Here is a 14,888-nt window from a genome sequence, read left to right as displayed (position 1 = left end):
ACCGCCGGTGACCTTGTATGGGCACGGGGATGTGGCAGGCGACCAAAATGGAGTTCTGGCTGCATCTTACAACACCGTGGCTGATGCCTGTATGAAATCCAGACAGACATGCGTGTGGCAGTGTGTAATTTGGAGCGGCTTTGGCCTTGTGTGCCGGCCACGCCTGTTCCGAATGCCGCTACACCACCTTCGGCCCTACCTGACGCTCGGGATACTGGAATCTCTCATTACTCACAACGCAGTCCTCTCACCATTATATCGGTGCCAGCACAAGAACGGACACCACCAGGAGACGTGCCCATGCAGGAACCAGATGACCATCACCTGTTCGAGCAACTCTATTCGCCTCCTTCTCTTATGGACGCCAACAAACCGCTCATGTCTCCCGTTATAACAACCGGACTTGCTGCAATGGGCAGTTTGGTGCATGAGGCCCCAGCAGATTCAACCCCCACATCTCCTGTCATCTTGACCCGTTATCATTGGGGACACTTCCGTCCGTACGGGAAGCCTCCTCCTCGAGACTTTAAGGCCAGTCAAACAACACCTATGGACGTTAGCAATCTACAGGCCACCTCCATTAAGACCAGTGCAAAAAATTCAAAGGGGGGAAAAGCCGATCTTTCAAAGTGCCGCCGCGCAGTTACGCACGCCCTCTACATGCGGCGCTGTCTGCCAGGCATGCAGCAGCTGCGCCACCTAAGCAGCCAGCCAGCCAGTCAGCCAGCCAGACTTGGACTCAGTGCTGATTTGACTGTTACCATGTACACATGTCTTACAGTATTACTTAATTATGCTACAGATTTTTACTTGTGTAGAAGAAACAAAGTCAAAGTTGTACTTACTCCGATGAATCCTTGAACAACTCTGAGGGCAACAATTGCCTCATAACCAATGTTAGCTGCCACAGGAATGAGTAATGACAAAACAAACATAGTTAGATTGCTAAAACCAAACACTTTCTTTGTACCATAGGCATGAGAAAGCATGCCACCTGGCAGCTGTAGGACTGAATGCAGCCAGAAATAGGCACCGAGAACCATGCCCTGTTGTTTCTCATCCCATTCAAATCGAAGCTGTAATTGAGAATTTTTATCAGTACACAAGTTATACTGATCTGTGCTGAATAGAATGATATAATAATAAAATGATAATTTCATGTAAGCTAAATTTTTATTCTATCAGCCAGATTACTATGAATGAGAAAAGACAGAATTAAATAAGCAATAATGTTGCAGTTTTCATTTTAAAACTCATTAGCAGAATTCATAAAGGTAAATAATAATGAGGATTTCATTACCACTTTGTCACTATCTACAGTAGCTGCTTGCTGATTAGAAACTAAATTTTCAGTCTTGTTTTCAAAAGAATCATTTTTCCACATAACTTGTGTTTCCAATGAACAAGCACCCATTTCTGTTTCTTGACTTGCTAGTGGCTGCTTCTTTATCATGTCAACTATTGCAATGTTTACATTGTTGGTAATCATGAAATTTACAAGTGTTCCAGTAAATACTAGATACCAAAGATATGTTCGAATCTGAATGCAACCTGCAAAAAAGCACTCAGTACAGATTGACGTATGCCATTCCTTAAAGTAAAAATTAAATCTCATTAACATACTGACTACATATTTGCTTACTAAAATTTAGAAACGTTTGGAAATTAACAAACAAAAACTGTTATTAAACATGTAGTATGATAAATTTCCAGTTCATACAATCACTGTCCACTCACTCAAACTCAAAGTAGAAGAAATGATCAAAGATATCTAGCTATGAAAGTGTAAAAATTATCTTATTGTGACTGTACAACTTTCAATTGCTTAAATCCCATATTGTTAGGTCATCGCTGAATGAATTTTCTTGATATATACAAGATTTGCTCATTTGTAGAAGACATGTTCAGATTTTGAATTCAGTTCATAGCTATGAAACTTCACTTTAGGTACCAATAAGCCACTATGTATTGCATATCCATCTATTCTACAAACCACAGTGAAGAACATGGCAGAGGTTACTTTCCAATGTGCCAGTTATTTGGCTGCTTCCCATGCCATTCACAAATGGAGCACGGAAAGAATGATAGTTTAAATTGCCGCTGTGCACTCTATTAACTGGTCTAATCTTGGTCTTCAGGTGATTCCTATAGGACCTATACAATGGGGGTAATTGTACATTTCTAGATTCCACACCTAAAGCTGATTCTTGCCAAGTTTGTTAGAAGGCTTTTATGGGATAATTTGTACCTATCTTCAATTATCTTCCAGTTCAGTTTTTCCAGCATTTCCGTGAGAGTCTCCCATGGATCGAACAGATGCGTACCATTTGTGCTGTCATTCTTTGTATACATTCACTATCCCTAGTGTGTCCTACTTTGTATGGGCCCCACACACATGAGCAATATACTAGGAAGAGTCACGCAGGGGACTTCTAAGCAATCTGCTTCATGGTCTGATTGCATTTCCTAATATCCTACCAATGAACCAGCATCTACCATCTGATTTTCCTATAACTGAGACTACATGATAATTCCATTTTATGTCTCTACAAGTTGTTGTATCCACACATTTGTAAGGGTTGAACAATACCAATTGCAATTCATTGATTTTATACTCAAAGAATACTAGAGTTTTTCATTTTCTGGACAGCATAATTTTACATTTCTCAACATTTAAAGCTAGTCACCACTTTTTGCATTACTTTAAATTCTTATCCAGCTCCAATTGAAAGTCTGTGTATTTTTTCCAAACAGGAATTCATTATAGATACACATTTATTTGTGAAAAATCTGAAGTTTCATTTAATATTATCTACAATTTCATTAACATATATCAGGACAGGAAGAGTCCCAAACATCTGCTGATGACCCTACATCCAAGATAATATACAGAATCCATCTTATGAAGAAATTCTGAATAAAGATACAAGGCATGTACAGAAAATGAGTACCATTTTGGAAAAAAACGCTCATAAAAACATTTTTCCAAGTCAAAATTTATTTTTACAAAAAGACCATTTCTTAAACTATTTTTCTACATAGTTGCCACCTTGGTTCAGACATCTGCCATAATGGGAAACCAACTTTTCTGTGCCCTCTTTGTATAAAGATGGTGCCAGTGAAGACAGGCATTGCTGACCACCATTTTTTGTGTCTTCCTCTCCATCAAAGCACCTTCCTCCAAAATCACTCTTCAAGTTCTAGAACAAGTGGTAGTCATAAGGTGCAAGATTGGAGCTGTATAGCAGGTCATCGAACTGTTCCCAAATGAATTTTTGAATAAGGTTTTGAGTGCCACCATCAGGATGTGGATGTGCATTATCATGAAGCAAGACAGTGCTTTTACTTAGCATTCCATGCTTTTTTTTTTTTTTAATTGGGCACTGAAGTGTTCTTAGTGCTTCCAGTATCATACCACATTGACAGTTTCACCTCAGGGAAGATTCAACATGCAGAATGTCCTATCTGTCCCAGAACACAGACAATTTTTTTTTTTTTTTTTTTTTTTTTTTTTTGCTGAGAATATTTTGAATTTTTGTTTTTGTTGGGATCATGAGTGCCCCCACTCCACTGACTGTTTTCATTCTGGAGTGACATGCCAAGTCTAAGTTTCATCACTATCCCCAAGTTTGTTTCAGAAATCATCTCCTTCATCACCATATCGGGTAAGAAATGTCAAAGCACTGCCAAGTCATTTCATTTTGTGGATATGTGTAAGCATTTTCAGAACCCAGCAGGAACACAATTTGCAAAAATTTATGCAATTTGTGACACTTTCATGCAGAATAGTTTTTGAAATTTGTGGAAATTCACCACCGAGCATTCTTATCGTGAACCATCTGTTTTGATGAATTTCCTCAGCCACTTTCTGAAACAAACTACCATAGACAACAGAAGGCCACCCACTCCAAGCTTTGTCACAAACAATGGTTCATCTGTAATTGAACTGTGTCACCCAGTTTCTCACCATTCTGTCAGTCATTACACTTTCACCATACATATCTACAAGTTGACAATAATTACAGCTAGTTTAACATTTTTTGCACCAAGATACCTTATTACAGAGTGCACTCCACACTCAGCGGGATCAGAGATTGTCTTAATTATTTTGAATGATCTCTAACAAATGCAATCACAACACAATCCAGCTGTTAAGGCATCTGTTGAAACACAATGAACCAGGGAGTTGAGTGTGAATGTGGACAACTGTGACACTAGTGTTGCACTGGCAGTAGAATGCAACAGTACTTACTTTCTGGACACGCCTTGTACAAATATCACTTGGTAACTCACACACCTATATTCTGATAACAGAAGTAGGTGTAGTATTGAGTCCAATGCTTTTTGCAACTCAATAGATATTACATATACCTGACTGCCTAGGTCTGTGCCTTTCGGGATGTCATGGGAGAAAAATGAAAGTTGGTTTTTGCATAAAACTTTTCTGGCATCCATACTTGTTACCATGGGGGTCATTCTATTTGAGATGCCTCATTACATTTCAGATCAGAATATGTTGTAACATTCAGCAACAGATGCATTCAAGGATACTAGACAGTAGTTTTGTGTATCACTTCTGCTACCCTTCTTGTAGACAGATGTCACCTAGGCTTTCTTTCAACTATCTTGTACATTTTTGTGTTTGAGGGGTCTATGGAAAAATGAAAAGGGGAGTTAACTTAGTCACAAATTCTGTATAGAACCTGATATGGATTCCATTGGACTCTAGAGCTTTGTTCAATTTTAGCAATTATAGTTGTTTCTCATTGCCAGTAACACTTACATAAGCTTTGCGGTGGTGCAAGAATTAAATTGTGGCAATACTTCTGGATTTTCCTTTGCAAAGGAACATTTGAAAACCGATTTCAGCATCTGGACTTCTGCTTTGCTATCCTCAATTTCAGCCCCTGTGTCACCCAAGGGCGTCAGGATGCTCACCTTGGTGCAGGTATGGCCACAATTTATTTGGATTTTGTGAGATATCTTTGAATAATATTCAGTCATGGTATCTGTCAAATGTTTCACACATTGCCCTCCTGATAGTAAAACATGTTTCATTCAGAAATTAGGTCAATTAGTCTTTTAAACTTCAATCATATCTCCTCCACATGCTCTTGTCCTGAGTTAAAAGTTTCAGGTGCCTCTTTACGTAGTTTACTGAACATATAACTCTTTCTGCTTGTTCTGAACTATCCTTTCTAAATAGTTTCCAAAGAAGGCTTTTGATAATATTTTACAGGATGTCTTGTCACACCCACCACTAACAAAACAGTAAGTATCCCAATTGATTATTGGATGATTCTAGTCTCCTCTGTCAATTGCAGTATAATGGGAAACATATATAACAGAAACACTGAAATTTTATCTGAAACTTCTGATGATTGCCGTATAATGGGAAACATACTGAGCAGTAAATCTGAAATTTTCAGTTACATGTGGGGATGAGTGTTGTCATTGATAAAAGGATCCAATTACAGGTTTATGCCCACCATTGAAACAGAGTCTAGCCAAACAATTTCACATGCAGCTCTGAGTTTCTCGTCTACTGCAACAAATACACTGTGTGTGTGTGTGTGTGTGTGTGTGTGTGTGTGTGTGTGTGTGTGTGTGTGTGTGTGCTGGAACAAGGTTTGTCTTCCTCAAACTTCTAAAACTAAAGTTCTGATCTCATCTACTGATCCTGTTGGGCTATACAGTACAGACCAGTCGCCGTGTCATCATCTAACAACGGCATCATTGCATCATTCAGGTACAGAATGGAGGGGCACATGGTAAGCATTCCACTGTCCTAGCTACTGTCAGCTTTGCAGACCTGGAAACCACTACCACTCATTCAAGTAGCTCCACAGTTGGCATCACGAGACAGAGTGTAAACTGCTCCAGTCCTCCAACTGAGGAAAAGACCCTGAAAGCACTGGGAACCAAAACCAGGTCCTCCATGGAGCAGTCTAACATGTGTATCACCTAGCTCCATAAGCAGACTCTTTCTCAGACTCTAAAGAACCTCGCATGCAGTTTAATCCAGTTAACACGGAGACAGATCATGAAAGATCAGTACATGACAAACCAAACATTTCTGTTCAGTATTTTCAATGTAGAGTTATGAAATTTAATTCAGCCAATCAAATTTAAAATTCCTTCCTTCTTTTATTTCCGTATTTTATGACAATGTGTTTTGAGTGAAGTAGTATATATAAACACATCTTTATTCAAATAATAAATTACCGGGATATTTCTCTCATTTTCATGCATTTCTGACTTTCAACTGATACTGAATCAAAAACAACGTAATACCACAAAACAATCTGTGAACAAGTATCAACAATAATGGCATAACAACCAGTTACATAGACACAGTTGAGGAGTTCTATATGGACTGTGTGAGCGCCATGAAAATAGGAAATTCAATGTCAACGGTGTTTCCTGCTGCAAAAGGACTACGTCATGGGAGCACTTAAAGCCCATAGCAGCAAATGTGGGGGCATTGGAGTTAATTTTATGAAGAATGTGAGCAACGTGGCATGTGTTATCAGTGCTTACTCCATATTGTTTGGCATTTGAGCACACTTGCCCTGATGGTCTACAATGAAACAAAATCTTCAATTTTAGTATAACATGTATAATTTGTATCAGGTTAATAGTATTACACAGTTTTTAGGATTAAAATGTTTTTCATAAGTACTTAGTAATTGACTAAATATTGCACAAAATATATCCAGGCCATTACAGTTCACAACAGTCTTCTCTACTTCTGAAGAAAATAATTTTACTTATGTGTAATGTATCTTACTTACATGTTCCTTTCCAGTTCAACACCTCTTGCACAAAATTGTGGTAGGATAGATCTCCACACCCTTTGTGCTTAACTACATTTTGAAATATCAGGACTAGTAATTGAGAGTATTAAGCTAGTGCTAGTAGTAGTAGTAGTAGTAGTAGTAGTAGTGTGCAGGCCACCTAGTAGTTACCCACATGTCTTCCTTGAGAAATGTGAGGAAATCTTAATGTACTTCGAACCCGAAATGGGAGAAATATAATATTTTCATTGGAAGGGATGTCAGTTCAAGCTCTGATGTTCTGCAGGACAAAAAGCATGACAGAACTCATTAATTTGCATCAACAATTTAACCTATACTATGTGAACTGTAAACCTATAAGGGGCTCTGCCTGTCTAGATAATATACACACATCAAAAAAGTTTAGCATCACCTCTGTACAGAAAATTAGAATAGACATCAACATAAACATCACTTCCACCCTTTTCATTGCCCATGAAAACCACACACTGCATGTTGCACCACCATACAGCGAGACCTTCACATGTGGTGGTCCAGATTGTTGTACACACCAGTACCTCTAATACCCAGGAGAATGTCCTCTTGCATTGATGCATGCCTGTATTTGTCATGGCATACTATCCACAAGTTTGTCAAGGCACTGTTGTTCCAGACTGTCCCACTCCTCAACGATGATTCGGCAAAGATCCCTCAGAGTGGTTGGTGGGTCACGTCATCCATAAACAGCCCTTTTCAATATATCCCAGGAATGATCGATAGGGTTCATGGCTGGAGAATGTGCTAGACACTCTAGCTGAGTGATGTCGTTGTCCTGAAGGAAGTCATTCACAAGATGTGCACAATGGGGGTGCAAATTGTCATCCATGAAGACCAATGCCTCTCCAGTATCTGCCAATATGGTTGGACTATCTGTCACAGGATGGCATTCACGTACCGTACAGCTGTTACAGCGCCTTCCATGACCACCAGTGGCTTACATCTGCCCCACAGAATGCCACCCCCAAAACAGCAGGGAACTTCCACCTTTTTGAAATCACTAGACAGTGTGTCTAAGGGGTTCAGCCTGACCGGGTTGCCTCCAAACACATCTCCGATGATTATCTGGTTGAAGGCATATGCGACACTCATCGGTGAAGAGAACGAGGTGCCAATCCTGAGCAGTCCATTCAGCATGTTGTTGGGCCCATCTGTGCCATGCTGTATGGTGTTGCAGTCGCAAAGATGGACCTCGCCATGGGTGTCGGGAGTGAAGTTGCGCATCATGCAGCCCATTGCACACAGTTTGAATCATTAAAACTACATCCTGTGGCTGCACGAAAAGCTTTATTCAACATGGTGGCATTGCTGTCAGGGTTCCTCCGAGCCATAATTCGTAGGTAGCAGTCATTCACTGCAGTAGTAGCCCTTGGGCGGCCTGAGCGAGGCATGTCATCGACAGTTCCTGTCTCTCTGTATCTCCTCCATGTCCGAACAACATCGCTTTGGTTCACTCCGAGATGCCTGGACACTTTTGTTGAGAGTCCTTCCTGGCACAAAGTAACAATGCGGACATGATCAAAACACGGTGTTGACCATCTAGGCATGGTTCAACTACAGACATGAGCCATGTACCTCCTTCCTGGTGGAATGACTGGAACTGATTGGCTGTTGGATGTCTAGCTTCAGGAGTTCTGGGAGCCGGGGTGATGCAAAACTTTTTTTGAAGTGTGTATTTACAAAAATTAAGAGAACGTGTATGTACAGTGACATGATTAAATCCCCTTTTTCAGATCATGATGCAGTATTTATTTGTATTAGTAATGTAATTTCAGAATGCACCGACCCAAAAGCCAAAATTGTGACTAGTAGACCAATGAGTAGAGACAGGATGGATAGGTTTAGACATGCCCTCACTTGTTTCAGTTGGGACTCCCTTTTTAGTAGGCTTCAACATTGTTCCTCTGATATTGTTTTTGCTGAGTTTTTCTCTGTATTTTTAAATATATTCCAAAATAACATCCCTCCAAAAAAATGTGCAGTAAATATTAGCAGTAATTACAAAAAAAAGGAAAAACAAAGAATGATAAACTTCACAGTTAGGGAAACTGAAAAATATTGTCATGCTACATTCTGGCCTGTACAAAAATGATAAATCAGAAATGTATAAAGAATTATATGCTACAGCTAAGCATAAGTATAGGCAGGCAATCAGTGAAGCAAAGAAACTACTTAATATAGTAAACATTGAAAAGTCCAAAAACAAATCCAAAAAAGCCTGGAGTGTAATTAATTCTATTGCCCACACTAAACAAAACACTAAACAAAAAGGTGATATTGCCATAACCCCATAAGAGTTTAATAAATTTTGTATTCAGTACGTTGAACAAATTAGTAGTTCAATAAACAAACCTCCTGAAGCTTCACTTAGTATCACAGTCAACTGCTTACAAAAGCCTTTTTGGGCACATTCACAGAAGTGTGTCCAAATACTAGCCTGAAAATACTATGATTTGTCATGTAATTTGTTGAAATATGTTATTGGCTGTATTATTTATCCTTTAACTTGTTGTGTAAGTAAATGTCTTGTTGAAAATATGCTCCCTGATCTACTAAAAATGTCTAGAGTTGTGCCCATATATAAAAAAGCTGAAAAGAACTGTTCCACTAGCTATAGGTTGGTATACATCACTCCTGTTTTTTCAAAAAATTATGAAACAATAAATTACAATGAAGTTAGTGTTTACTTGGGCAAATCAAATGTAATCAGTGATAAGCAATTTAGATTTAGGAAAGGTAAATCCACAACTGACGCAATGGACTCCTTAGTAAAATTTGTCCTAGATGTGTGTGAGGCTAGGGGCTATGTCCAAACTAAGTTTTGTGACATTAGCAGAACTTTTGATTGTGTAGAGGACAATACTTTGTTGAGTAAGCTACTCTATTACGATTTTGATGGCAACAGTGTAAATATTTTTAAATCTTTCCTAGAGAACCGTCAACAAGTTGTGTGCATTGGTAGAGTCTGGAGAGCCACAAGGGCTGCTTTCCTCCAAAGCATTATATCATATGGAATTTTACTGTGGGTATTAGTTGTCACCTAAATGACATTCTACTTTTGCAGAAGAAAGTATTAAGAATAATTACTGATTCTGGTAAATCAGAAGGCTGTAAACCTCTTTTCATTAAATGGGAATGTATGACAGTAGTAAACCTATTCATTTATAATGTTCTGTTGTGCATTAGAAACAATGTTTCAAAATTTGTATTGAAAAGTGATATTCATAGCTTAATATTAGAAATGGAACATGTGTAATGCCACATCGTAGATTCTGTAAATCACAAAACTCCTACCTAGTCTTTGTACTAAGGATGTTTAGCAGACTAAGCAAAGATATTAAAGAATTGCCTGTAAATATTTTTAAAGCCAAATTGTATAAGCTACTAGTAACCAATCCTTTTTACACTGTTGATAAATTTTTTGATGGTTAAAGTGCTACTTTGTAACGTGTGGTTTCTACTTTTACCCATTTCATGCAAACTACAGTACACTGAGAAATGTATGCTCTTGACTTTGTGTATTGCTGTAAGGAGCTGAATGAAAATAAAATTTTATTATTATTATTAGCGAATGTCCCCATAGGAGAACGATAAGCAGGTGATTTATCAATATTTCTTTAGGTTCTTCTTGTTTTGCCAATATTTCTTCATTTTCTCCCCAAAGGCCTTCTTTCTTTCTTCAGTCCACTTTGGTCGGTATGGTTTTGGTGCCGTCTCTGAAGTAAACTTCCACTTGTCAATTTTTCTTCTGAATGTATCCCTGTCTGATGCGTCTGTTATGTCAATTTTTGCTTTTGTCAAATCCTTCTTAACTTCAGTTACCCAGGGTATTGTTGCTTTAAGTGATGTCACATAGTCCAATAGACGTTTAGTTAACCTGTTTCCAGGTAATCTGTGTAGGTGTCCATAAAATTTCATTCGTCTCTTTCTGATGTCACTTTCGATATTTGATAGTTTTTCAGTTGTTTCGATGGTCTGCAGTCTGTATCCATCTTGTGTGTATCGTGGTCCCAGAATTTTCCTAATAATTTTTCTCTCTATTTTCTTAATATCCTGTAAATCTAGTTTTCTATTCAGTGAGAGCGTTTCACTTGCATATGTGACTATAGGTTTGATAACTGTGTTGTAGTGTCTGATTTTAGTCCCTTTTGACAGGCATTTTTTGTTATATATGCTTTGAACAAGTCCGAATGCTTTCTTGAAACTCGGTTGTTTTGTGCTATTTTCTCGAGTCCTGTTGGTTCATTGAAGGGATGTCAGTTCAAGCTCTGATGTTCTGCAGGACAAAAAGCATGACAGAACTCATTAATTTGCATCAACAATTTAACCTATACTATGTGAACTGTAAACCTATAAGGGGCTCTGCCTGTCTAGATAATATACACACATCAAAAAAGTTTAGCATCACCTCTGTACAGAAAATTAGAATAGACATCAACATAAACATCACTTCCACCCTTTTCATTGCCCATGAAAACCACACACTGCATGTTGCACCACCATACAGCGAGACCTTCACATGTGGTGGTCCAGATTGTTGTACACACCAGTACCTCTAATACCCAGGAGAATGTCCTCTTGCATTGATGCATGCCTGTATTTGTCATGGCATACTATCCACAAGTTTATCAAGGCACTGTTGTTCCAGACTGTCCCACTCCTCAACGATGATTCGGCAAAGATCCCTCAGAGTGGTTGGTGGGTCACGTCATCCATAAACAGCCCTTTTCAATATATCCCAGGAATGATCGATAGGGTTCATGGCTGGAGAATGTGCTAGACACTCTAGCTGAGTGATGTCGTTGTCCTGAAGGAAGTCATTCACAAGATGTGCACGATGGGGGTGCAAATTGTCATCCATGAAGACCAATGCCTCTCCAGTATCTGCCAATATGGTTGGACTATCTGTCACAGGATGGCATTCACGTACCGTACAGTTGTTACAGCGCCTTCCATGACCACCAGTGGCTTACATCTGCCCCACAGAATGCCACCCCCAAAACAGCAGGGAACTTCCACCTTTTTGAAATCACTAGACAGTGTGTCTAAGGGGTTCAGCCTGACCGGGTTGCCTCCAAACACATCTCCGATGATTATCTGGTTGAAGGCATATGCGACACTCATCGGTGAAGAGAACGAGGTGCCAATCCTGAGCAGTCCATTCAGCATGTTGTTGGGACCATCTGTGCCATGCTGTATGGTGTTGCAGTCGCAAAGATGGACCTCGCCATGGGTGTCGGGAGTGAAGTTGCGCATCATGCAGCCCATTGCACACAGTTTGAATCATTAAAACTACATCCTGTGGCTGCACGAAAAGCTTTATTCAACATGGTGGCATTGCTGTCAGGGTTCCTCCGAGCCATAATTCGTAGGTAGCAGTCATTCACTGCAGTAGTAGCCCTTGGGCGGCCTGAGCGAGGCATGTCATCGACAGTTCCTGTCTCTCTGTATCTCCTCCATGTCCGAACAACATCGCTTTGGTTCACTCCGAGATGCCTGGACACTTTTGTTGAGAGTCCTTCCTGGCACAAAGTAACAATGCGGACATGATCAAAACACGGTGTTGACCATCTAGGCATGGTTCAACTACAGACATGAGCCATGTACCTCCTTCCTGGTGGAATGACTGGAACTGATTGGCTGTTGGATGTCTAGCTTCAGGAGTTCTGGGAGCCGGGGTGATGCAAAACTTTTTTTGAAGTGTGTATTTACAAAAATTAAGAGAACGTGTATGTACAGTGACATGATTAAATCCCCTTTTTCAGATCATGATGCAGTATTTATTTGTATTAGTAATGTAATTTCAGAATGCACCGACCCAAAAGCCAAAATTGTGACTAGTAGACCAATGAGTAGAGACAGGATGGATAGGTTTAGACATGCCCTCACTTGTTTCAGTTGGGACTCCCTTTTTAGTAGGCTTCAACATTGTTCCTCTGATATTGTTTTTGCTGAGTTTTTCTCTGTATTTTTAAATATATTCCAAAATAACATCCCTCCAAAAAATGTGCAGTAAATATTAGCAGTAATTACAAAAAAAAGGAAAAACAAAGAATGATAAACTTCACAGTTAGGGAAACTGAAAAATATTGTCATGCTACATTCTGGCCTGTACAAAAATGGTAAATCAGAAATGTATAAAGAATTATATGCTACAGCTAAGCATAAGTATAGGCAGGCAATCAGTGAAGCAAAGAAACTACTTAATATAGTAAACATTGAAAAGTCCAAAAACAAATCCAAAAAAGCCTGGAGTGTAATTAATTCTATTGCCCACACTAAACAAAACACTAAACAAAAAGGTGATATTGCCATAACCCCATAAGAGTTTAATAAATTTTGTATTCAGTACGTTGAACAAATTAGTAGTTCAATAAACAAACCTCCTGAAGCTTCACTTAGTATCACAGTCAACTGCTTACAAAAGCCTTTTTGGGCACATTCACAGAAGTGTGTCCAAATACTAGCCTGAAAATACTATGATTTGTCATGTAATTTGTTGAAATATGTTATTGGCTGTATTATTTATCCTTTAACTTGTTGTGTAAGTAAATGTCTTGTTGAAAATATGCTCCCTGATCTACTAAAAATGTCTAGAGTTGTGCCCATATATAAAAAAGCTGAAAAGAACTGTTCCACTAGCTATAGGTTGGTATACATCACTCCTGTTTTTTCAAAAAATTATGAAACAATAAATTACAATGAAGTTAGTGTTTACTTGGGCAAATCAAATGTAATCAGTGATAAGCAATTTAGATTTAGGAAAGGTAAATCCACAACTGACGCAATGGACTCCTTAGTAAAATTTGTCCTAGATGTGTGTGAGGCTAGGGGCTATGTCCAAACTAAGTTTTGTGACATTAGCAGAACTTTTGATTGTGTAGAGGACAATACTTTGTTGAGTAAGCTACTCTATTACGATTTTGATGGCAACAGTGTAAATATTTTTAAATCTTTCCTAGAGAACCGTCAACAAGTTGTGTGCATTGGTAGAGTCTGGAGAGCCACAAGGGCTGCTTTCTTCCAAAGCATTATATCATATGGAATTTTACTGTGGGTATTAGTTGTCACCTAAATGACATTCTACTTTTGCAGAAGAAAGTATTAAGAATAATTACTGATTCTGGTAAATCAGAAGGCTGTAAACCTCTTTTCATTAAATGGGAATGTATGACAGTAGTAAACCTATTCATTTATAATGTTCTGTTGTGCATTAGAAACAATGTTTCAAAATTTGTATTGAAAAGTGATATTCATAGCTTAATATTAGAAATGGAACATGTGTAATGCCACATCGTAGATTCTGTAAATCACAAAACTCCTACCTAGTCTTTGTACTAAGGATGTTTAGCAGACTAAGCAAAGATATTAAAGAATTGCCTGTAAATATTTTTAAAGCCAAATTGTATAAGCTACTAGTAACCAATCCTTTTTACACTGTTGATAAATTTTTTGATGGTTAAAGTGCTACTTTGTAACGTGTGGTTTCTACTTTTACCCATTTCATGCAAACTACAGTACACTGAGAAATGTATGCTCTTGACTTTGTGTATTGCTGTAAGGAGCTGAATGAAAATAAAATTTTATTATTATTATTAGCGAATGTCCCCATAGGAGAACGATAAGCAGGTGATTTATCAATATTTCTTTAGGTTCTTCTTGTTTTGCCAATATTTCTTCATTTTCTCCCCAAAGGCCTTCTTTCTTTCTTCAGTCCACTTTGGTCGGTATGGTTTTGGTGCCGTCTCTGAAGTAAACTTCCACTTGTCAATTTTTCTTCTGAATGTATCCCTGTCTGATGCGTCTGTTATGTCAATTTTTGCTTTTGTCAAATCCTTCTTAACTTCAGTTACCCAGGGTATTGTTGCTTTAAGTGATGTCACATAGTACAATAGACGTTTAGTTAACCTGTTTCCAGGTAATCTGTGTAGGTGTCCATAAAATTTCATTCGTCTCTTTCTGATGTCACTTTCGATATTTGATAGTTTTTCAGTTGTTTCGATGGTCTGCAGTCTGTATCCATCTTGTGTGTATCGTGGTCCCAGAATTTTCCTA

At 38.6% G+C, this 14,888-nt stretch overlaps 1 protein-coding gene across 3 annotated transcripts in view; it reads right to left on the bottom strand.

Annotated features, from left to right (window-relative positions):
* LOC126336375 (sialin-like) overlaps positions 1-14,888 on the bottom strand; it is a 207,135-nt gene that overhangs the window by 50,742 nt on the left and 141,505 nt on the right. For all 3 annotated transcript variants that reach the window (XM_049999985.1, XM_049999984.1, XM_049999986.1), the window contains exons 2-3: positions 1,301-1,551; positions 846-1,076 (exon numbers count right to left, since the gene is read on the bottom strand). In XM_049999985.1, the coding sequence (XP_049855942.1) occupies positions 846-1,076; positions 1,301-1,551 (482 nt within the window). The remainder of the gene's footprint in view (positions 1-845; positions 1,077-1,300; positions 1,552-14,888) is intronic.

The sequence above is a fragment of the Schistocerca gregaria genome, chromosome 2 (assembly GCF_023897955.1).
Source record: "Schistocerca gregaria isolate iqSchGreg1 chromosome 2, iqSchGreg1.2, whole genome shotgun sequence".
Lineage (NCBI taxonomy): Eukaryota > Metazoa > Arthropoda > Insecta > Orthoptera > Acrididae > Schistocerca > Schistocerca gregaria.
Note: the sequence above shows the minus strand (reverse complement) of the source record. Positions and strands in the feature narration are given on the sequence as shown.